General features: G+C 44.3%; 1 protein-coding gene across 3 annotated transcripts in view; it reads left to right on the plus strand.

Annotated features, from left to right (window-relative positions):
- LOC130840786 (WAP four-disulfide core domain protein 2-like) overlaps positions 1 to 24582 on the plus strand; it is a 39943-nt gene that overhangs the window by 8395 nt on the left and 6966 nt on the right. Inside the window, exons 2-5 of one of the 3 annotated variants that reach the window (XM_057716691.1) lie at positions 4880 to 5113; positions 10045 to 10146; positions 13025 to 13126; positions 19530 to 19631. In XM_057716691.1, coding sequence (XP_057572674.1) covers positions 5026 to 5113; positions 10045 to 10146; positions 13025 to 13126; positions 19530 to 19631 — 394 coding nt within the window. In that variant the 5' untranslated portion in view covers positions 4880 to 5025. The remainder of the gene's footprint in view (positions 1 to 4879; positions 5114 to 10044; positions 10147 to 13024; positions 13127 to 19529; positions 19632 to 24582) is intronic. The other 2 variants (XM_057716693.1, XM_057716692.1) reach the window with 2 other exon arrangements.

Consider the following 24582-nt stretch of genomic DNA (forward strand, 5'->3'; position numbering starts at 1 on the left):
CAAACAAGGTGAGTAGGAATTCATTGTGGATAGTCAAGCCAGGGAAGTGTGATGACCACATTTGTATTTTAGAACAGCATCCATGGTGGCAGTGAGTGGTGATAAGATCCCTCCTACCTTACCCAATGATTTGTCCCAGGAAAGTCCTCTGGAGTCCGCATATGCTCAGGATAAGGGGAAGTGTACCCACGGTCCCTTCCTGGCTGTTCTCTACTCCTGGAATCATAGCACTGGATGGAAATCCACAATGAATGTTTGATTTCTGAGGATTTCAGGTAGCATTTCAGGTGATCCATTTTATAGAAACTTTATTCTGAATAAACTCTTGCTTAACCCTATCTATTCTGGCTCATTTTATCTATTTGAGATGTGTTCAGGAATTCCGACAGTCAGCATCGTATTAACAAGGACAAACTGAGTACTACTTGGGCAGGGCTCTTACTCTAGATGATAGAGATGCCAAGAGAGTAAAGAAGATGTCCTGCCCTCCAATCCCTTCTTACCGTCATCCTCCAGGCCAGGCCACCTGTACACGCTCACGTGGGTCTAGTTCTGCTTCAAGGGCAATAAATCCTTCTCTCTGCACAGGCATTGGCAATACAGCTCCTTCCTAGACTGTGAGGCTGTAGGCTGTGTTTTTACCCTATGTAACTCATCTGGTCAGAGTAAATCCATAGATTTTGAGTAAAGCACATATAACAGTATGAAAGGGCCTCATTCAATCAGCCGAAAGCCATAAAAGACTGAGGTCCCCTGAGAAACAAGGAATTCTGCCTCCTGGCTGCCCTTGGACTTGAGCTGTAACATCAACTCTTCCTTATGCCAGAATCTTTCTTCATGAGCCCAAGAAGATGAAAACCTCTCGTATCCCAACTTGGATGACTTTAGGGTCTAATAACTTGGAGCTCTGTTGTTTACGGCTCTGGAGGAGAAGCAAGTCAACAGGCCATGACATAGTTGAGAAATACCTTAACTGAGAATCCAATTTCATTTAGAGTGAAAAGGAAATAATACTTACCTAGCCAGGCACTCATAACGTGTAACTTTGCATGGTCACCCAGCCAGTATGTACATTAACTAAGATTTGAAATCAGACCTCTCGGCTACTCTGCTCTGGCTCCAGAGTCCACTGCAGGACGTGGAACTGACCTGAGTCAGTACTAGGAAGGCAGCTCTGTTCACTACTCTTCTACCAAGGATGCCCCAAACGCCAGAGGCTTAGGGACTGACACCTAAGCTGTAGGTAATGATTCCTCCCTTGTTCTAGGGTTGCAGCTTTTACAAGGTCATGCCAACAAAGCAACAGAGGCCAGGGCGTGAGTGACCCTCATCAGCTCACTGTCTGTCAGTTATGTTTGTGTCTTTCTGGCAACTTGAGAGGAAGACAGGGAGTTTTGAGCAAATCCTGTAGGAATTTGGTTCTTGTGGCCTTTCAGATGCTGATTTCAATGGAGCCAGGATATCTCTAGAGCATAAACCACAGAGAACCCCCGGGTGGAGGCCATCTCCAGCGAGTGATTGGGACAAGCTAACTGGGGACTAATTGGTGCTTTGTTAAGCTGTGCCAGCTCAGGAATACTCCACCTCTCTTGTCCTCCCTGGGTTTGGCAATGTAAGCTGGGAACCTGATGCGCGGAGATCTTGGGTTAGTTCTCCTTCCCTTTCCCACAACAATGTAAGCATATGTGCACAATTTTACTGCCCCAGACCCCCCAGCCTGGGTGGGGGAATGAAGCCTCATGAACATTCATGCCCACGTTTTCAGGGCTGTTGCATTAATTCCAGGGGTGACTGGTCACATTGTCTAGTGAACGGAGGGCACAGCACCCCCTGGTGCTGGGCTGTGTGCGGGCTCTGCCGCGCTCTGCACAGCTCTGCACTTTGCCTGTGGTCCCTCAGCAGATTCCTCCACTCCTCTGCCTCCCCAGCTTCCCAGGCATTTCCAGCACGGTCCCTCCTTTGAACATGAATAAACCCCTTATTTTCTTCTATTCTGTCTTCCCTGTCCTGGTCTGACCTTTGCCACTTGAGTGTGGAAACTCCCCCAACATCCCTGGCCCCAGGGCCCTGTCTCCTGATTGCAGGGTTCTTCTCGGAAACCCATAATACCAGTCCGATCATGAGGAAAACATCGGACAAATACAGAGATGTTCTACAAAATATCAGATCAGAAAAGTCTCAGACGATGTCACATAGCAGAGAAGAGTAAGGGGAGGTAACAAATAAATGCAACGGTGGCATCCAGGATTGGATCCTGGAATAGAAAAAGACATTCGTGGGAAAGCTAGTGAAAGTAAAATAAATTCTGTGCTTTGGTTAATAGTAATATGCCAACATTGATTTTTTTGTTTTGACTAAAGTACCGTAGTTATGTACCGTGTTAACAACAGGAGACTGGTGAGAGGTATACACTCACTCTCTGTGTTATCTTTGCAATACATTTGACAACTTTAATGAAATAGCTAAATTCCTCAAAAGACACAAGCCATCTGTACCAGTTATTTATTTATTGCCTCTCAGCTCCAAAGTCACCCTATTAGACTGTCCTGGGAGAATAGATCTGGGCCCTTGAAATATTTTTCTCTTTGCCAGACGGCACTGGAAGTGGAGAGACACTTCTTGAGGAAGCGTTTTGCTTCCTGCAGCACGTGTAGCCTTTGCAGGGCTCAGCTGCTGCCATGCATGGCGGCCGGCAGCTTCCTGCATGGTTTGGTAGCTGAGTGCCTCCAGCCCCTGCAATGCACGTGGTTCCTTCAGTCCTCAGCAGCCAGGGTCTTCCCTTGACACCCTCCTTGGTCAGCTTTGTAGCAAAATGCCTCTGTTGAGACACCTCTGGGTGAACAGCTTTCCCTGCTACTCTAGAGGGTGGATTTCTGGCAAGTTTTGCTGACGCAGCACCAACGTGACCACGATCCCATGAACCTGACTTCGCGTTCTCCAACAAGATCTGGATCTCAACCTTGGGGGCAAGGAGTTGGATGGGGGACTCTTTCTGGGGCACTCTGCGTCCTAGGGTCAGTGGCTGTTCCTTATACCTGCCACTCTGATCCTCTAGAATTCTCTTTACCCCTTGCTAGTCAATCCCTCGTGACGCTAATCCCCTCTTGCAGTTAGTCGTTCTTTATATGAAACCTGTGTGGTCTCTTTCTCCTGGCTGGACCCATTCTGATACCCTATTAAAGCTAACTCAAGAAGAACTGGATAACCTGAAGAGCCTTAGATCTCATAAAGAAATTGAATTAGTAGTTTAAATGTTTTTCCTGTAAAGGAGGAGGCAAGGTGATCTGCTGAGTGTGAGGGGCTGAAAGAGACTGAGGTCTGAGCAGCATGGACAAGATTTGCAATAGTCCTTATGAAGAGGGGGAGCTTGTGTTGAAATTGTACTAAAATTGCAGGGCAATGTTGACGTCCTAAAGGAAGCTGTTGATCATGAATTTCTGGTGGAACCCATCCCTGTTGGGTGGTACTTTGGGGCAGGGAAGGATAAGGGTGATAGTTAGGTGCTCCCAACAGTGGGGTTTTGCTAGCAAGTGCTATTGAAAGAGATCAGAGTTAGGGTACTGCAGGGTATTGACAAGAGATTAGAAATAGAAAGCGAAAGGAGAGAGGAGTTTGCACTGATTTACAACCATGTGATTTACCGGAATCCAGGATTGAACATCTGGGTTTTAACTTATCTCCCTAGAGTCCCATCTCTCCAGATATAGTCAAAGTTGAGATGTTCTGACCTCAGTGGTACATTCCGTACAGGAGAGCTGGGGCAGGAGGGGAAAACCAAAGCTTGTTTACACGGCAGAGCTGGCTCAGCTATTTTTCCGACCGATTACACAGAAGGATTCCAATTTCATTTCCTCTGAATTTGTTAAGGAGGGAAGAAGGAGCAAATGCCTTTCAGTGGTACCCAGCCTGAAGATAGAGTGCTTGGCATCCAGGGTCAGCTTTGCTTATCTCTCTCTCAGCACCAAAAGCTGCACCAATTTGTGGATTCTTAAGTCCTGTAGGGTAAACAGAATATCAGAGAGTTTCGGGGAATTCAGGGGTATGGGAGGCAGGTTAGACAGATATGTTTCTCTATCCTGCAACATGATATGTTTAATAAGCCCTCCTAACTGCACTTCCTGACCCTGGTCGTCCACCTCTCCAATTTATTCTCCATATTTTCAGGGGGTTTCCTTTCTTCTTTCATTAATTTTTAATTGTACAAGTAATGTATCAATGCCTTCTCCTTACCTTAGTCTTATTTCAGTTGACACTAAAGACCTCTTGATTAGGTAGAGCTCCCAACTCACTCTGTTATTCCTAAGAGGTAGTGAGTGCTGGTATTACTTGAGAGGGCATTGTTCTAGAATTTTTCAGCACTTTCATGCATCTATCTATCCACATACACATATATCTACGTGCATATAAATGCACAAATATTTAGCACTGCCTTAGGGAAGAGGGAGAACAGATGTGTCCCTTAACAGTATCATACAATACAATACGATACAATATTTAGACCTAGGTCCTGATGCAGAAACAAAGTATTACAGAAAAGGAGTCATGAAATATGAAGCCAATAATATCTGAATTTGAATCCCATTTAGTAGTTCTGTAACCTCAAGCAAGCTATTTAACCTTGTCGTACCTCAGTTATGATGCTTAAAGAGGAAAGCACCTTGCACACAGATGTTGTTGAGTTACTCTCCAATATATGTATGTATGTTATGTATCTGTCTGTCTGTCTGTCTGTCTATCTATCTTATTGTCTTTCCCTTTCTCTCTCTCACCTGATAGATTTCTTTATTACACTAAGAAGATATATTCCCCTTGTCTCAAAGAAACTGTTTGGAAAACAAACATTGCCCAATAGCACACAGGATTTCTGTTTTTGTTTCAGTTTTTTTTCCTAGAAAAGTCAGCTATTTGGCAGAGTCCAAAATTCAACATTCCTACACGCTGTTGGTGGCCTTGAACTCTAGCCTGCCTCTCTATCCAGGAGGGTATAAAATCTCAGCTGCTTGGGCCTTGCTGTATCTTCAGCAAATGACGTCCTCAACTAGCAACATGAAGTTGGGTGGCCTCTTCCTCCTTGCTGTCCTCCTCACTCTCAACAGAGAGCTCCAGGCAGTTGGTAAGTACAGTCCCACCTCTCAGAACAAGAGAGTCAGAAAGTGGGAAGTCTAGGACAGGGCATGTGAAGTCGAAAGAGGGGATGGAGGGGAGGTGGGGGAGCACGGAGAACGGTCCACAGGAGGAGGCCCTGGGGCACGTTTTAGTTGTCACCACCTACCGCCACGCCAGCTCCCTCTGTGTCTGCCTACCTCCTCTCTCCCTTTTTGCAAAGGCCAGCCTCTCCACTTGCACTTTCCAGCCCTCCCCTCCTGCTCCGACCCTGCTCCATTACCCTCTGGGTCTCTCCCCAGCATCTCTAAGCATTTCCTCTCTGTTTGATTCCTCTCTTCAGCCACCAACCACCACCACCATTACAGTTCCCTCAAGACCCCCCAGCTCCTGCTCTCCAAAGGCACCAATAACTTCCTGGTTGATAATCTAATAATTTTCCTTTGTCAACCCCCTTGGTATCTTTGCAGAATCTGACCTCGTTCAGGATCTTTTTGGTCTGAAACTCTCTCCGATGCCTTCTCTCTTTGCTCTTCTTTTTCTGTGCCTTTTGCTTTCTTTTCTTTCTCCCTCTGCTCCCTCAAACTTATAGGCTCACAGCCAAACATGAATTCTCTGGTTGCCTTGCTCCGCCCATCCCCTCCATGTAATCAATTACTGGACTTTGTCAACTCTTCCTTCAAAATTTCTCTTACAGCCCCTCCAAACCCACTGCCACCACCCTAATTACATACCTGGACCATTGCAATACTCTTGGAACTCTCTCTCTTTCCTCTAAAAAATGTGTTGTGTATTGAATTCCAGCCAGTTCTACACATGAATGTGAGATTGTTCTTCCTGAAGTGCAGCTCTAATCAGGCTACTGATTTCCTCAAAATGCAAATGTGTTTGATCTCTTATCTGACAATCTCCCCAGCCCCCTGCCTATGGAAATCTCATTAATCCTTGAAAGCCCCATTTTACTGGCTGTATCCACCATAAACATAATTGATATAGTCATTCTAGACTAGACCAGTAGTTCTCAAACTTTAATATGTCAAGAATCACCCGAGGATCCTGTTGAAAATGCAGATTCTGGGGTGGGGCCCAAGATTCTGAATTCTTAACAAGCTTCTAGGTGATGCTGATATGGCTGGCCCACAGACCATATTTTGGGCAGGAAGAGGCAATGCCAGCATCAGGTCTTGGCATTGGTCTTTTTAAGAAGTTTCTCAGAGGACTTCCCTGGTGGCGCAGTGGTTAAGAATCCGCCTGCCAATGTAGGGAACATGGCTTTGATCCCTGATGTCCAGGAAGATCCCACATGTCGCGGAGAAACCAAGCCCCTGCACAACTACTGAGCCTGTGCTCTAGAGCCCATGCTCTGCAACAAGAGAAGCCACCGCACTGAGAAGAGTAGCAGGGGCAACTAGAGAAAGCTTGCGCTCAGCAGTGAAGACCCAACGCAGCCAAAAATAAATAAATAAATAAATTAATTAATTAATTTTAAAAAAGACCCTATGCTGGACCAATTAAATCAGGCTCTCTGGAGGTCTCTAGCTGTGTGCGTGTGTGTGTTTACTGAGAAAAAATTTACCATTTTAAGGTGTACAACTCAGTGGTTTTTAGTAGAGTCACAACGTCATGCAGCTATTACCACTATCTAACTGTAGACCATTTTCATCACCCCCAAAAGAAATCCCATAATCATTAGCAAACTCCTGTTCCCTCCTTCTCCCACCCCATCGCAACCTCTAATCTACTTTCCATCTCTAAGCATTTTGCTATTCTAGATACTTCATATAAAGGAAATCATACAATGATGTGGTCTTTTGTGTCTGGCTTCTTTCAATATTTTCAAGGCTCATCTAAGTTGCAGCATCTATCAGTACTCCATTCCTTTTTATGGCCGGATTGTATAGCTATATCAGGATTATTTATACATTTATCAGTTGATGGACATTTGGGTTGTTTCCACTTTGTGGCTATTATGAAATTAACACTGCTACAAGGATCCGTATGCAAATTGTTGTGTGAACATGTTTTCAATTGTCTTTGGGGTGGAATTGCTAGGAGTGGAATGGCTGAGTCAGGTGGCAACTCTGTGTTTAATTTTTTGGGGAAGTAACTGCCAAGCTGTTTTCCACAGAGCCTGTACCAACTTACCCATCAGCAACATATGAGAGTTTCAATTGCTTCATATCCTTGCCAGGACTTGTTCATACCTGGCTTTTGATTATAGCCATCACAGTGATTGTCAAGTGGTACCTCATTGTGGTTTCAACTTGCATTTCCCCAGTGACTAATGATGTTGAACATTTTTTCATATGCTTAATGATATTTGTATATGATCTATTCAAGAAATGTCTATTCAAGTCCTCCCTTTTCAAAATTGGAGCGTTTGTCCTTTTGTTGTTGAGTTGTAAGAATTCTTTATATATTCTGGATATTAGGCACTTGTCAGACATAATTTGCAAATATTTCCTCCCATTCTGTAGATGGTCTTTCCATTTTCTTTTATTTTTTGGCTGTGTTGGGTCTTTGTTGCTGTGCAGGCTTTCTCTAGTTGTGGTGAGCGGGGGCTACTCTTCCTTGTGGTGCACCGGGTTCTCTTTGTGGTGGCTTCTCTTGTTGTGGAGCATGGGCTCTAGGCACGCAAGCTCAGTAGTTGTGGCTTGCAGGCTCTAGAGCACAGGCTCAGTAGTTGTGGTGCACGGGCTTAGTTGTTCCACGGCATGAGGGATCTTCCCAGACCAGGGATCGAACCCATGTGCCCTGAGTTAGCAGGCAGATTCTCAACCACTGCACCACCAGGGAAGTCCCCTGTCTTTCCTTTTTCTTAGTATTGTTCTTTAATGCACAAAAGGCTTTAATTTTATGAAGCCCAATTTATCCACCTCTTTTGTTGCTTGTGTTTTGGGTGTCATATATAAGAAACCATAGCCCAATCCAAGATCACAAAGATTTACATGTATGTTTCCTTCTAAGAGTTTTGTAGTTTTAGCTCCTACATTTAGGTCTTTGATCCATTTTGAGTGAATTTTGGTATATGTATGTGTATACTATGTATGTATGTACAACTGTGTGCGTGTGTATGTATACGTATATACATTTGTGTGTGTGTGTGTGTGTATATATATATATATATATATATATAGTAGTGGTGGTAGTCCAAATTTATTCTTTTGTATGTGGAAGTCCATTTTCCCCAGCACCATTTGTTGAAAAGACCATTCTTTCCCCATGGAATGGTCTTGGTCAATGTGTGTGTATGTGTGTGTGTGTGTGTGTGTGTGTGTGTGTGTGTGAATCAGCTGATTCCCTAGCATAGCAATGGTTAAGCCACTCCTATCTACTCTTCGCAGTACCTCTTTCATGGCACTTACTATTATACATGCATAGTGCTGTGAATTGTAGTTATTTGAGAGCACACTTTGATTTCCAATCCTAGATTTTTTTTCAGACTTGCTGATATGAAAACCTGATTTACATGTCTATTTCCTAAAACATCTAGTCCTGTTCCTTACATAGAGTAGGCACTTTTTTAGAATAAGTTAATGAATTAGGAACAAGGGAATGAATGAATAAATGAACCATGAATGAATGAGTGAATGGTTGATATTGACAAACAGTTATGGTCCCCAACCTTCCTCCACAAATTGACAACAGCTTATGGAATCCTAAAATGTCAGCGCCACACTGGCTCTGGGAGATGTTCTAGTCAGCTCCGCGTTAGCATCATATGGGGCCCTCATTAAAATATACATTTATAGACTTGGACTTAACTGGTGGCCCCGTGGTTAAGAATCCAGCTGCCAGTGCAGGGGACATGGGTTCGACCCCTGGTCCAGAAAGATCCCACATGCCTCAGAGAAACTAAGCCAGTGCACCACAACTACTGAGCCTGTGCTCTAGAGCCTGGGAGCCACAACAAATGAGCCCACGTGCCACAGCTACTGAAGCCTGCGTGCCTAGGGCCCGTGCTCCACCACAAGAAAAGCCACCACAATGAGGAGCCTGGGCACTGCAACGAAGAGTAGCCCCCGCTCACCATGACTCGAGAAAGCCAACACAGCCAACAAATTAATTAATTAAAATAATAAAACAATGAAAATCTACATTTATAGGCTCAACCCTGGAGATCCTGAGTAATCAGGTCTGGACCAGGTCTACTCTCTGTAGCTCATTTTAAAGCTCTCAGGTGATTCTGATAATCAGCCTCATTTGGGAGTGACTCACCTAGTCCAGCCGCTCTTCACTCACCCAAACCACACACAACACCGGTTTACAGATGAGAACAGTGAGATTGAAAGACATTGATAGGGAACGTGGCAGAAGCCTAACAAAGAGGTGACAGCGCTCACAGTGAGACTCCCCTTGGTGGTGGTGATGTGACTGTTGGTGGAGGTGTTCCTTTGCCAAAGGCTTTGATGCAGCTTCCAGGGCCTGCTTCCATCTTTAAACTCTATTTCTATGAGGATCAAGAAACCACCTTCAGAACTTCTTTAGGTAATAAAATTGAGGGAATTTTCAACTTCTATCAGAAATAATTTCTTTACCTTTGAGGGTTCACCTCTATATTCAAGGTAAATTTCACTGGGTTGTAGAGCAAAAGGGACATGTGCGTTAAAGGCAAATAACCCTGACTTCAAATCCCAACTCTGCTATTGACCAGACAACCTCTCAATGGCCTCGTCTAAAAACTACAATAATGAAACCTACAGGTTAAAGCCTACAGGGGTTACCATTCACCTGCTTTCTCTGCCGCTTTCTTTCCTACAAAGACGTCAGTGCTAAGGAAGTACTGCAGATACCCCTGCAAATACTGCAGATCTTATTTGTTGGAAGCGTCTGATGAGATCATGTTTAACAGCGAAGTACTACATCAAAATGTATTCTGCTATTAATTTGTCACAGTCATTTAATTTACACGTCTCACCCAAGTCTTGTCTCCTAATGAAGGCATTTGTGTGGAGGAGTGCCGAGAACACCGGGACTGCGGAGCAGGAAACCAATGCATCAGCAATGGCTGCGGCCACGTCTGCGCACCTGCCCCACAAGCAGGTAAGGCTGAGAGCCCTGCCTGATTTCCTCGGCCCAAAAGGAAGATGTGCTTGGTCCTGCCCAGCCCTACAAAAAATGTTCAGCAGTATTAACTGTGCAGTATGGTTTGGAACATTTTCATCATGAAATGTAAAAACACAAACAAACAAAAAACCAACAAAAAGCCTTGAGGTTATTTGGACTCCTCTACCATAATCCCATTGCATTCAGTCATTCTCAACTGTTTTCAGTATGGGAACCTCTTTTTATAAGAATAATTCTTTGTTTCTAAGCCCCCAAAATATATATTTATGGCTGAAACCCAAGATCTACAGCCACAAATACGTAAACAAATAAACGATACCCACAATATCATCGCCCTGAGAGACATCCTTGTTGACCTTTCAGGGTATATCTTTCCACATGTACTGTGTCTGTGTGGATGGACATGTTTGTGACTGCACATTTTTTACTCAAGATATTTGGAACATCCCTCAGCATATTTTAGCTTTAATATTTGGAACATCCCTCAGCATATTTTAGCTTTAATATTTGGAACATCCCTCAGCATATTTTAGCTTTAACTTTTTATTATGGGAAATTCTGCAAACAAAGGAGACAGACTGGTACAATGATAAACCCTGTACCCAATCAGCCAGCCTCAACCATTATCAACATGTGGTCATCCGTCTTTCCTCTCTAATCCCACCCACTCCTGCTCATCCTCTGTTATTTAGACGCAAATCCCAGGCATTAGTGTACTACATACGAGTTCTGTATGTATCTCCAAGAGAGATGCATGAGGTTTATCTTACCTTTCTGGTGGTGATTTTGTTTACTATGGTAGATATCTTCATTAAACACACAGCCTTTTATTATACAATCTTCTTTATATGTGTAATCTCTCCTTCCCTCTCTCTTACTATGTGTTTGCATTTAGAAAAGTTTATGATTTTTATTCTAATACTTACCTCATACTACCACCTTTGAGTACTACCCTCAGTCCCCCCAGTTTTATTATTATCTATCGGTTTCCTACTAGGAGTGATAGTCATAATAAAATTAGCTAATTTCCTCCTTTCCTTCCTCCTCACTCCCCTACCCCAGCAGCTGATTTTAAGCGATATCCTTGCATTCCCACTTGGTCATGTTAAGGTACTTATCAAGCTTACTCTGCTTTTCATAGGTTCTTTCCTTCCACCTCCGCGATTTTTAATAGGTATATTGCCAAAGCGTGTAGCTATTTCATAGAGTCTCTCCACAGACCATTACTGAGTCTTAATTCTACTGTAAGTATCTATCTAATGGCCTTACGAGTTCTCATTTTGATATCTCTCCAGTATTTGGTTGGCTGACGATCAATCTCTAGTAGCTTCCTCAGGAAGTTCCCATGGCAACCACGTCCCATGTCCTCTCCATCAGTCACCTCATTGCTTCCTGCAGATTTCTGCACAGATGCAGATACCTCACTGGTCTGGTGCATGATAAGGTGTATCTCCTTTCATTCACTTATATTTTGGAGTTTGAGGGGTACCTTGTTCCACATTTTTCTTGTCTGTGTGTGTTTTGAATTTTGCTATTTTGATTGCTCTGTGTGGGTTCTGGGTTGGTTGGTTGGTGGGTTGGTTGTTTTGTTTCGTTTTCGGCTGCCTTGGGGCTTTGTTGCTTGAGCACAGGCTTTCTCTCGTTGTGGGGAGCAGGTGCTACTCTATATTGCAGTGCATGGGCTTCTTATTGGGGTGCTTTTCTTGTTGTGGAGCTCAGGCTCTAGGTGTGCATAATAAAATTGTTTATCTCAGCAGCTGCTGCATGCAGGCTCAGTAGTTGTGTCTCCTGGGCTCTGGAGCGCAGGGTCGGTGGTTGTGTTGCACAGACTTCCTTGCGCCACGGCATGTGGGGTCTTCCCAGACCAGGGATTGAACCCACATTCCCTACATTGGCAGGCAGATTCTTCCCTGCTCTATCAGGGAAGTCCACTCTATGTGTTTTTATATGGAAATTTTAAAATATTCAAAATTATGCCAAGCTACACAATTAAAACCACCTTCCTAGAATCTGCCATTATTTGTTTTAACAACTTCTATCTTTGTCCTTTTTGAAGTGTCTGTTCAATAATTTTGTCCATTTTTCTATTAGGTTATCATTTGTTACTAATGATTTGTAAGAGATTCTGGATACATGTTGTTTGTAGGATGTATATAGCATAAACATTTTCTCCCAGTGTAGCATTTCTTTTCACTCTCTTAATGGGGTCATTTAATGAAGAGAAGTTCCTAATTTTAATGAGATCCCATCTATCTATCTATTTTAATGGTCAGGAATATTTCTGTAATATTTAAGAAATATTGGCCTATCCCAAGATCATGAAGCTAGCTATTATAGTATCTTCTAGCAGCTTTATTGCTTTATCTTTCACTTCAGTCTATAACCTATTTGGAACAGCTTCTGTTGTGTGGTGTGAGGGAGGAGAGAAGGTTCCTTATTTCATATGGACAGTCCTGTTAATCCAACCACTCTGAAGTCCTGCCAATTTTTACAAAATCATCTTGATCATTGTTGATTTATGGGAACTTTCATATAAACTTTTAGAATCAGCTTCTCCATTTTTATGAAAAATGCTTCCACGATGTTGACTGGGATTGTATTAAATTACAATTTGGGGGGGAAATGGATATCTTTATAATACTGAATGTTTTCATCCATGACCATGGCATCTCTCTCCATTTATCAGACACTTAAATGTTTTTCTTAGTAATATCATGTCATTTTCTGCACATAATTGGTTAGATTTATTTCTAGGGAACCAATGGTTTTAAAATGATATGGTAAAGGTAGTTGAAGTATTTATTTTCTAATTGCGAGACTTCAAAGCTTTTAACCGCATCTTTCCTCCTATCAGGCATCTGTGTGAACGAGTGCACAGAGGACAGGGATTGTGGGAGAGGAAAACAATGTATCAGGAATGGCTGTGGGCGTACCTGCTCCCCTGTGGCTAAAGTAGGTGAGTCCTGACTTTGTCCACCCTGGCCTGTCCTGGGAGAATTAGGAACTTGGCATTATTTGAACTTGCCCAATTATGTGGTCACCCAGAGAAACACACCCAAATGCCTGAAGTGTCCCTCTCTTCTTGCCCTTTGAGGGAAAGGTTGGTCATGAGACACTTTATCCCAACATTTTCAAGTATGACAATCCTGAACAAAAGAACTCATTTAATTTTTCACAGGGAATATACCGTCAGTACAGAAAAGTCAGGAAGTATGGAACAAAGTGATGGCAAGATGTACCTGTAATCTTTTTACCAGGAGATAAACATAGTTACATGTATGTTCATATCTTTCCATATATATATTCGGGGGTGTGGTGCCAAATAATCATGGTGTTACTCTCCAAAAACATTTTTTTTTAAGAACACGTACTTTATAGTTAACCTGTCATAGTGTTAATCTTTTATTTATTTATTTATTTATTGGCTGTGTTGTCTTCATTGCCAGGCATGGGCTTTCTCTAGTTGCGGCAAGCAGGTTTACTCTTCCTTGCGGTGCTTGGGCTTCTTATTGCGGTGGCTTCTCTTGTTGTGGAGAATGGGCTCTAGGCAAGCGGGCTTTAGCAGTTGTGGCATGTAGGTTCAATAGTTGTGGCTCCCAGGCTCTAGAGCACAGGTTCGATAGTTACGGCGCACGGGCTTCGTTGTTCCATGGCATGTGGGATCTTCCCGGACTGGGGCTCGAACCCGTGTCCTATGCATTGGCAGGTGGATTCTTAACCACTGCGCCACCAGGGAAGCCCCACAAGCATTTCTAAACTTTCCTTTTTTCTTCTTACACTCAATAATACATAGCGAATAGCTTGCTACGAGCATGTACATACTTCCACAGCTCTACATTTTTCAGACTTCAAAGCATTTTTATTGTGAATACACCACATTTTGTTTACTAATTCTTGACCAACAGATGTTTAAACTTCTCCAATATTTTGCTCTCCAAAGATTCCTTGGAACTAAATCTTTCTGTGTATAACAGAATGTTTCCTTGGGAAACATTCCCAGAAATGGTATTGCTAACTCAAAGGGCTTGCATGTTTTTTTAATCCGAAGATACTTGGCCAGTTTGCTTTTGTGAGGATGTGTTGTTTATGTCAAAGAGTTTCATAAACTTCATAATGCTGGATATATTTTAACTTTAAGTTATATGCAATCGGAAAACAACTTCAATGATGTTTAAGAAATATTGTTTTAAGGGAATGTTTCCATGATCGCTTGCCGTAAGTTGGCAACCCAAAGAATGGGAAACGAGTGAGAAACACATATTTGGCAACCTCTCCATGCCACATCTTTGAAAAACACGTTATTTTGTTTAACCTTGAGAACTTTAGGTATGAAACATGTAGGTATTCCACTCAAGTCCATTTTCCAGATGAGGAAACAAACGAATATATTTTTTTCTTTTTCTCACCTCACAGTGATTCCTGTCCACCCTCTTCCTTAGGTCACTTAGAACACACTGCAAACAATGACACCAAGAGGTGCCTTAACAGTGCCCTGAACTTGCGCTAAAGATCCCTGTCCTTTTCCCCCTGCAAGGAGGGCAGAGCCTGGTGCCTGGCTCAGGAGCTACCATGGCGCCATCTGTTGGCTATCACTATCCAGTGCATGACATACCAAATCAACATAGCAGGAAAGGATAGAGCTGATGAGGTGGAAACGTCTGTAAACCTCACTTCTGCATTAATCTTTGTTATACTTTTTCTTTTCTTTTTTTTTTGTGGCGCACGGGCTTAGTTGCTCCGTGGCATGTGGGATCTTCCTGCAGCAGGGATCGAACCCATGTCCCCTGCATTGGCAGGCAGACTCCCAACCACTGAGCCACCTAGGAAGCCCTTTGTTATACCTTTTTAAAGTAAATATTATTATCCATATTTCAAGTGTTTGGAAACTGGGTCTCAGGGAGATTACGTGGTCATCCCACATCAGGCAGTTAATAAATGGCAGAGGTGGTCTCTTCACATCCAAAGCCGGAGCCCTTCCCAGTGAACCATGCTGCCTCCCGGAGAACCAATAATGAGGGCAGAGTATCCACATGGTTCTGTATTTTCCTCCACATTCAAGCTCTAAGGGAAAAACCACCCCCACATCTTGGCACGGTGTGGCCACAAGTGTGTGACAGCTGCTGGCCACGCTCTGAGTCATTCTCACGGCCATTGCTGCCCACGTGGGACATCTCCTTCCTGCTCAGACCATCTTTTCCTGTTCTCTGCAAAGCCAACTGGAGCAAGCCACCTCTGTCCCAGCGGGGTTTCCCCGTCCCTGGCTGGCAGACTGGGCTTCCCCTGCGATTCCCCTCCTGACCCGCACAGCCCCTCCTTGGGGAGCCACGGCAGGAGGCAGTGGGGGCTTCTGATGGGAGAGGCTATTCCTGGGGCTGATGTCATTGTCCTGCTTCATGGGAGCACACAGCTGCTAACTCCGCAGAGTCTTGGCAGCAGTGGAGCATAACGAGAAGGTTGGAAGTCGCACAGACTCCTCTCAAACCCTGGCCCCTCCTTTTCCTAGTTCTGCCTTGGGTGCAATTTACTCCTCCTAAAATGAGAATAACAGTTCCTACCTCCCAGGGTCATTCGAAGGATTAAGTGAGGTTGTGCTAAATAGCCTGGTGCCTTGCACTTAGCAAGTGCTTAATAAAAAGTAGCCAAGAAACAAGTGAAGGGTTGGTACCAGATATACACCTTCCCAGAGGCTCCCTTGGTCAGGAGGGAGGATTAACACATGCGGAGGTGAAGATCCCGGGGCCTGGAATCAGACAGACATCCTCTTGGCTTTAGGCACAGCCACTTATTGACTGTGGGATCGTTTTGTGAGCTTAGGTCTCCTCTCTGTGGACCCATAGACAAGTCTTTAGTAAAGCTCAGGGCCCTGCCTATTTTTAAGGCTTAAATACATATTTCCAAATTGCCCCAGGAGGACCATTTTAAAATAGCAGAAATGTTAAGACATTCATAAGATAACTGAGCTTTTAGTATCTAACATGCATAAGGACAACATGCCTAATGGATTCAGTAATGCCACTAAATGGAAGTTTATGCTATTATTTATAGCTGTCTGTGTTTATATTTGAAAAGAGTAGCACAATATTTAATCATTTTACAGACAATGTATGTGTTTCATATGGACTTGCTAACCGCATGTATTAACCCTGTAGTCTGGTCCTGCCTGATATGTACAACGCTTAGGAACCTGGCCCCAAGAGCTTGGGTTGCCACATCACTCCCTCATTCTGGTTCGCAATTCTGGTTTCCTTAGGTGCTTGGGACATGGACTAGAGTTTGAGGGTCAGACTGGGAGTTGGACCATCCAAATTCTGTTATCCTTTAAAATCTCAGAGGCAGCCAGGGACTCAGGAAAGACTCCTGGTTGCCAAAGGCCCCTTCTCTTAAAGGGATGAATCAAAGATTCTTTCCTTTCTCTCATCTCTACCAGGGTTTATCTCTACCCAATTCCCAGAGAAAACAGAGTCCCGTTAGATTTTCATGGCTACAATTGTCTCCCAATTTGTATTAAGGGATAGCTTGGTTCCAGACAGGAAAACCAGAGCCACAGACCTATAGAGGGCGAGAAATCTTTATGGCAGCAGCCTGTGTCGAAATGCAGACAGTCACGACAGGCTGGATGGAGACCACCACTAGCTCAAATGACACTTTTGGGAGAATTAGAAAAAGGCCCCTTACAGTGGACAGAGTCCAGTGGGTGCTTAGTTTGGTGAAGAAATACCTTTATCCATTACGGAAAAGGTGCCCCCCCCCTCTGGGTGGAGACAGTGCCCAGGTGAAGGACTTCAAGAATGAAGTCAGGATGGATTAGAGTCCAGCTCATTCTGTCACCAGACATAACTGTGCAGTGCACAACCTGTAAAACCATACATGGCAGCCCTGGGTAGAATTGATGAGGGGGAACTATGAGTGCCTTGATTCCTCATAATATCTTTTTAAGTCGTAGTGTCATGCTCATTTCACAGACATGGGAATTGGCTAAGCCGGTCTGTTTAACTTGCAAAAACCCAGAACTCTTTCATACAGCCTCCCTGCAGGAAGTACCCTTCAAGAATCACCATTTGCCCACTTCTGCCTCTTTCTTCATTCATTTCCTCAAGGCACAGAAACCCTAAGGACACATGACCCAGCATGTTTGCATATGGTGTGTTCTGTTCTTTTCTCTGAAAGTCCCAACTGGAGCAAGCGGGCCCTGTCCCAGTGGGATTCCCCCGTGTCTGACTGGCTGCCTGGCCTTCCTCCATAGCACCCTTCCCTTCCCTTAGTCAGGACCCACAGCCCCATCCTGAGTAGGGTTTCTGATGGGAGCAGCTGTCCCTGGGGCTGTCGTCACTGTCCTGGTTCCTGGGTGAACACAAACGTTAGTGCCACAGAGACCTGGCAGCCATAACGAGGAAGCTTCTTTTCAAATCTTTCTTTGAAATCAGACATCAGATTCTGTGTCCACTTTTTCTACCTCTGTGGTCTTGTGAAAATTGCTCAAGCTCCCAGAGCCTCAGTTTCTATACATTGGGATTAAGAAGACCTACCTCCTAGGGATCTTGTGACAAATAAATGAGATCACAGATGTGAGTCACTTGCCTAGAGATGGCACTGTAACAAGGGCTCACTAAATGGTAGAAAAAGTCCCTGGGAGCATGGGAGCCGGATATGCCCTATTTCTGAAAATGCCCTTCATCGAAAGGGAGAATCACCCTCATGTGATTGTGAAAAACCAGGATGTCTGGAGTCCAAAAACCTCCAATTGAATCCCAGCCTTGCCATGGGCTTTCCCAGGTTTTCACCTTCGTCTCCATTTGGAAGACAATTAACAAGCCTTCAATCAAACCCACAGCCCTGAACACCTTTAAGTGTTTTGATACATAGTTTCAAAATCACCCCATGAGGACAATGTAATTATGTAAAAAATGTCAGGCAACCCACACGATGACTGATTACCCAGTTAACTCAGTGATGCCATTAAACTGTTTTGTAATTTATTGGGTACCATAGGTTCCACGTGTGTTTGAAAATAGCAGCATGACAATATTTGGTGTCTAGAAGGATTTACCAACCTCATGCATTAACTGCTTCCCTGACAGATACACAGTCACTGTGGGAAGAAACATCAAATTCTGAGCTCCCGCTCTTTGCCAGGCAGGTTCTGAGACTATTGCTTTTAAATGTCAGAGGTAGAGTAGTAACAGATATCACTGTTATGCAGATGAGGAAACCAAGGCTTACAGCAGTGAAATGACTTCCTGTGGCCACATAGATAGTGAGGGAGAGCCCAGGTCTGTCTGTGAAGCACATTGAGATGAACATAAGCCCTCTATTGTGACCACCATTTGCATAAATTAGCATAAACCCTGTTCTCTTGTATAAAGTATCCCATCATGCATGACATATATCTTTTACAATTTAACATGAGCCGTGGACATCTTTCCATGCCCACACAAATACATCTCATTCCGTTTGGATTATATGATGACTAATGAATAAATGTACTGTAATTCATTTAACCAGTTCTCTTTTGGTGGTCATTTTATTTGCTTGACATTTTTTGCTGTTGCTCAGGTTGCTATAAGGAACGTGATTTTGTATTTTTGTGGAAATGCTTCCTGTAGAATACATTTCTTAGGAGTGAAATGAAAGGTCAACGTTATGAATGTTTGTTTTCATAAATATTCTCTCCCCTTTCCTCTCCTCTCTCTCCCCTCTCCCTCCCTCTCTCTCCCTCTCCCCTCTTCCTTCCTTCTGATACCCCCTCCCTATCCCCTCTTCCTCACTGACCAGAAGGACTTTCCCCTTTTTCTGTGGGATGAGAACGCACACTACGTTCAGCATCTTCTCTCTGCTCAGAGCTCTAAGCCTTGTAGGTATACACAGGCATTTCTGAAATTTAGAAAAACTTTTCTGTCACAGCAGAGCCTGTTGTTGTCTAATTCAACAAAGCCTAATTTGAAACTCATTGCCAGGCCCTGGCCCCTTTATTCCAGGCTGGTGTGCCGACCCCCTACAAAGCAGGGGCTGCCATTGATTCAATGGGGCGCGGGGGGGGGGGGGGGGGGGGGGTTGGGGGGGGGATTGGGAAGCCAGGAACTAGGAAGAATCGGGAACAAAAGATACATTGGATCAACATCTCAGACTAATGTCATCTCCGTTGTGTCATGTACGTTGTGAAAGCATTCTTTAAAGTGTAAAGTTTTATAGAGATTGTGAACTTTTTTGCAATAGTAGACATCTTATAAATTACAGTACAATTTGTTAACGTGATAAAATGCAGATGCTAACTCTCAGGAAGTGCTCTCTTCATTCCTTGCCACAGCCCCTTCCTAGCACCTGTTCTTGAGACTTAAGTTTTTGTGCATCTTCTCTGGCAGGCCTCTGTGAGCAACAGTGCAGGAGAGACCGGGACTGCGGAGCCGGAAGACAGTGTGTCAGGAAGGGCTGTAGCCGAGTCTGTTCCCCCAGCCGTGCAGTAGGTAAGATGGAGAGCCCTGCCTGATCCCCCAGCCAGATGTACCAGGTTTAGCCCTGCCTGGTCTTTCCAAAACTGTGCCACAGATCAAAAATGGGACAGAACCCATCAGTATTCCTAGAGCCTCTTCCTCCACTCTTGCCTTTACAGGGGGAAAACAAGTCAGAGAGCTGTGTGACCAGCATTGCATTAATAAAGACCCCTTGAAAAGACCTTTAATCATTTCCCTTTTTTTCTACAAGTGATGTTCCTTCTATAAAAATCAGAAACTACTGATGAGCCTATATATGTGTATATATGTATATATTATGATTATTATATGACCATATTATATATGATATGCTTATATAATCATAATATTTCGACTGCCTAGAAAATAATGAACATTTCCATTGTTGGGAGCATCCTTCACTGTCAACACTTAGTATATTTCATTTTACTTTATTTCACATATTTACACTTATTTAATTAATTAAATTTACTGTATCCCACTGTATAGAATATACCACAATGCCTCCGTAAATCACCTTCTAGTGGACATTTCAGGTGGGATTTTGTTTTGTTATTTTGCTTATGACTGCTATTCTAAGCAATACTTCAATGCTGGTTCTTCTCACTAGTTTTAATGTACCTCCTTATTATGCCTGGATGAAGAAACTGAGGTTTCTTGGGTGTAAGTGATCGTGAATTTCTCATGGTTATGAAACCAGTGAGTGGCTAAGTCAGGATGGATCCCGGGTCTGTGCTTGGCAGAGTGGGAGGTGCAGGGCAGGACCCCACCTCTGCAGCTCACCAATGTGGGGTTTAGGGCAAGTTACTCAACACCTGTCTCAGAGGATATGCTGAGGGCTGAATGAGCTAATGTAGATCACGTATTTGGCCCTGACCCTAGCTCATAATTTTTTAAACATTTAACAGTAGGGAAAAGAGTGGAGTAACAGGAAACACTGTAGTAGGAGGCAACGCCTCATGGGATTAGGACTTTATTTCAAAACGTTGCTCTGGGGACACTGGGGAAATGTATGTCATATTTTTAACCCTCAGTGTCCTCATCAGGGAAACCCAGAAAATGATATCTCTGTTACTACATTGTGTGAGGATTAAGTGAAAGGAATGAATGTGTATAGTGTGGTCAGTCTTTTAAGAGGAAGAGGTAAGCAATTCAGCCAGCAAAATCGAGTTTATTCGAGAACAACAGAGGAGTTACAATTGGAGACACGCACAATGTGATAAGCCACCAGCAATACTGGAGAACAAAGGACAGTGTTCTTTTATACAGGACAAGAGGAAGTTGGGAGGGGCTGTTTTGAACAGAAGTTCATTGGAGGAAAGTGGGAGTCCTAAGTGGTGGTAGCTTCTCATTGGCTGCAGGTGAGGGCAGCTCCCAGGTGCCGGCCAAGAGGAAATCTCCCTCTTTCCTGCTGGAGGATGCAAGCTGCCATGAAGGGTACCTGCGTGAGAGCCCTCCCTTCGTGGTTCCCCCCTCTGATTTTGAGTTAGGTTTCCTTAACACATTTTCACCGTATGTTACTGTAATAACAGCTACTCTGTGCACTGATGCTGAATGGAAATACGGAGACAGAGATTTTGGAGGAAGAGAGAGATTGATTTCTGACACAGGCAGCTTGCAGCAAGCAGCAGCGAGCAGTAGCTGGAAACAAGATCTTGATTCTTAGTTCCCAGACTGGGAGTCCTAACCACTGGACCACAGGGGCCAGTGGCTAGGGCCTGGGTCCCTAGTTCTTGCCTGCTTTGTCAAGAATGAATTCAGGTGAGAAGGCAGAAGGCAAAGAGAAGAGTAAAAAAGTTTATTGGAAAAGCAAAGTACTTGTGGAAAGGTGCACAGGCAAGCTCAGGGAGAGAGTCCCCAGAGTCGTGCCTTTGGGGGGTTTAAATTCTTCACGAAGGGGTAGTCTTCCAGGTCTTTGTCTTCTTCTTGGCCAATCATATTGTTTTGACCCCAGGGTTAATTTGCCTCTGGACCCTCCCCTGGGTGTGCACACACCCCTCAATTAAGATGGATCCTATCGCAAATGCCTCTGGGAGAGAGAGAGCAAGACTTATTATGGTCTGGCATCCTCTGCCTTTCTGACCCCATGAAGGCTTTCACGAATGTGTAGTGTCTCCCTTATCCCAGAGGTGGGGAGGGTATGACCTCTTGATCTCTTAACAGGCTTAAGCCACTCTCTGTCCCTGGCATAAAACTGTCCAAATGTCCAGTTATTTACCCTATTTCTGATGCTGTTTCTTATATCAAGGTGCAGATCTCAAAATATAGGCAGGAGTCAGGTCATAAATGTGTAATCTGGAGCCCAGTTACCTCTTGCCTTCGGAAATGTAAACAGGGAGCTGGTAATGAATGTCTGGCCTGGAGCTCATCTTCTTCTCATCCCAGAGGTGTGAACAGGCCAGTTGTAAATGCCTAGCCTGGAGCCCATCTATCTCCTACCTCAAGATGGCTTTATTTTTCTGCCAGGCAGAAGGGAAGACATAGCAGGCTAGTGCCCCAAGAACCGTGCCCCCAGCCCCCTCCTCTCAGGGAAGATTTTAATACGTGAGGCTCGCAGTCCAGGTAAATGATAAGAGTCCAGGTGGTGAGGATCTTGGATTCTTTTCTTCTGTAAATTCATGGCCAATGCTGGCATCAGGCAGCGCGGCAACCGGGTCTGGTGTCCCTGAAGTTATCAGTTCATGACCTTTCTGAAATGAAGAGTGCTGCAAGGGAGTGTAGGTGGGGAAGAAATGCCAGGTGCAAAGTATAATTTGTATGGAGTCAGAGAGTAATCAGCTTTGTGAAGGACAAGTCTAGCTACAAGTGTTTGTTAGTAGTAACAGCTAAAGAATAACCAAGATTGTTTAACTCTTTCAGGCCAGGTTATCTTTCTCCTCTAACCTGTTCGATGTTCTCTTTGTTTTCCTCGCTCTCAAGAGGAAAAAGGAACAGTTGCTTCTATTTGCATTGTAACAAGTATAAACATCTGGCGAAGCAGATGTGCTCAGAGAACCAGTGACTCGTTGCATGGGGCCACCCTGTGGCAGAGCTCATGGGAGCTGGGACAAGCAAAAAGAATCTTAGCATCCACGTCTCTTCTACCCTCTTTTCCCCCTAAACCTGGCTAATTTAATTCGGGTCACCCAGAAGAAAGAAATGAAGTAAAAATTGGAAAGGAACAGATGAGACTCTTAGCTTTGGTACATAGTCTGTTGGATATGCATCAGCCTCTACTCTCAAATTACTTTATTTGTGTAAGAAACTCCACATTTCAAATGAGGAATCTATCCCGGAGAAGAAATAGATGCTACAGGAAGCCAGTGTTTGTGTACCGGCTCAGCTGGCAGAGCTGTCACAGAGATTATTTGTTCTTCTCTTCCTATAACAGCAAAGCTCTGGAAATCTTACAGGAGATGAACTCATTCACAGAACAGTCCCACCAGGCCAGAGAATAAGCGCATACAAGGTTAGACCATCCTCAAGACAAGAGCCAGGAGCTGGAAACCTGGGGCCTGAAATCTCCTCCCATCAGGCTTGGGGGCCTTTGACCAGAATTCCAGCCCAAGGTCTTCCAGCCAGACTCACTGGGGGTGAGCTGCTGCTCACATTAGCTCAGTTTCCCAAAGCCACAGGGATGTCAGCCTCACTGTTGATCAATGGTGTCAACCCGCAGGCTGCTGGGATTTAATAATTCCTTCTCTTGCCCTCTACTTCTGGGGCACACAGCAGGGTGGTCTCACTCCCTGTCCCCTAAAAAGGCTTCGGATGCACATTCTCTTTAATTTGTCTCATTTTTTCAGGTCACCCTATCCCCCACCCCCATCTCCCTAGCAACCTTTCTGCTCAATTCTCTGCACAGCTGGAAGAGAAGAAAATTTGGGAGGTCCCTTAACAAGATACACCCCCAATTGTTCCCCCACTTTGCCCTCAAGCAATGCCCCAGGCCAAACCTTTGCTCCCTCAGATTGATTTTTTTTCCCTGCCCAATATGGTTGCTTAATATGTCATTAAGTTGGTAATTAAGGTCTTGATTCTGATATGTGACTCTAAAAGCACAAGTAGCAAAATCAGTCAAGTCACTTATAGAGGAGATGTTCCTTTGAACCAAAAGGCCACTGGTTACAATGACCACTTGGGCCTCGAAAGCACACCCTTGGCTTCCCTGCAAAGAAGGGACCAGGCTGTGCTTCCACTGCAGTCAGGATGCCAGAGGGACCTCATCTTGGATCCGGTGACTTTAATAGTTTCTTCACGTCACTCTGTTTCACAGCTTCAGTGATGCAAGGTGGCTTTTGCTCATTGAGCCTTTGATCAGTTACTCGTCTACATTTCTAAGTATGTGGTACCTACATCCCTCCAATCCCAAGGAAGGGAAGAGGAGGCATTAGACGTAGCCAGGTGGTGGACTTGAGCCACTGGAAACCCCCGGTGTTGGCTGCTGCGAGTGCATCTGGGATGGTGTCACAAACAGCAAGAGATCTCAGGAGGCACCAGGCTTTGGAAAGCTGAGAACCAGCACTATTTCCTTGGTGAGAGAGGCCCTAACTGAGAACCATCTAGGATAGAATGCTACCCTATACACCTAGGAGAGGAAAGCCATCTACACATGGGAAAGGTTACATTGGACTGCAACAGATGCCTGGGAGGTCAGGGACAAGCATAGTTCCTCAACTGCTTTTTTTAAATTAATTAATTAATTTGGCTGTGCTGGGTCTTAGTTGTGGCATGTGGGATCTAGTTCCCTGAGCAGGGATCGAACCCAGGCCCCCTGCATTGGGAGTGTGGAGTCTTAACCTCTGGACCAACCAGGGAAGTCCCTCTCCTCAAGTGTTTATGGGTTCCTACCCTGAAGGCCAACCATTAACCTCCCCCATCCTCCAAAAAGCTCATCATGCCTCCCAAAAGATACTTTGGACCCTCAGGCATATGAAGCCCCAGCAGAACCAATCCGAGAATCCGTGAG

The sequence above is a fragment of the Hippopotamus amphibius genome, chromosome 17 (genome assembly GCF_030028045.1).
Source record: "Hippopotamus amphibius kiboko isolate mHipAmp2 chromosome 17, mHipAmp2.hap2, whole genome shotgun sequence".
NCBI classification, from domain to species: domain Eukaryota; kingdom Metazoa; phylum Chordata; class Mammalia; order Artiodactyla; family Hippopotamidae; genus Hippopotamus; species Hippopotamus amphibius.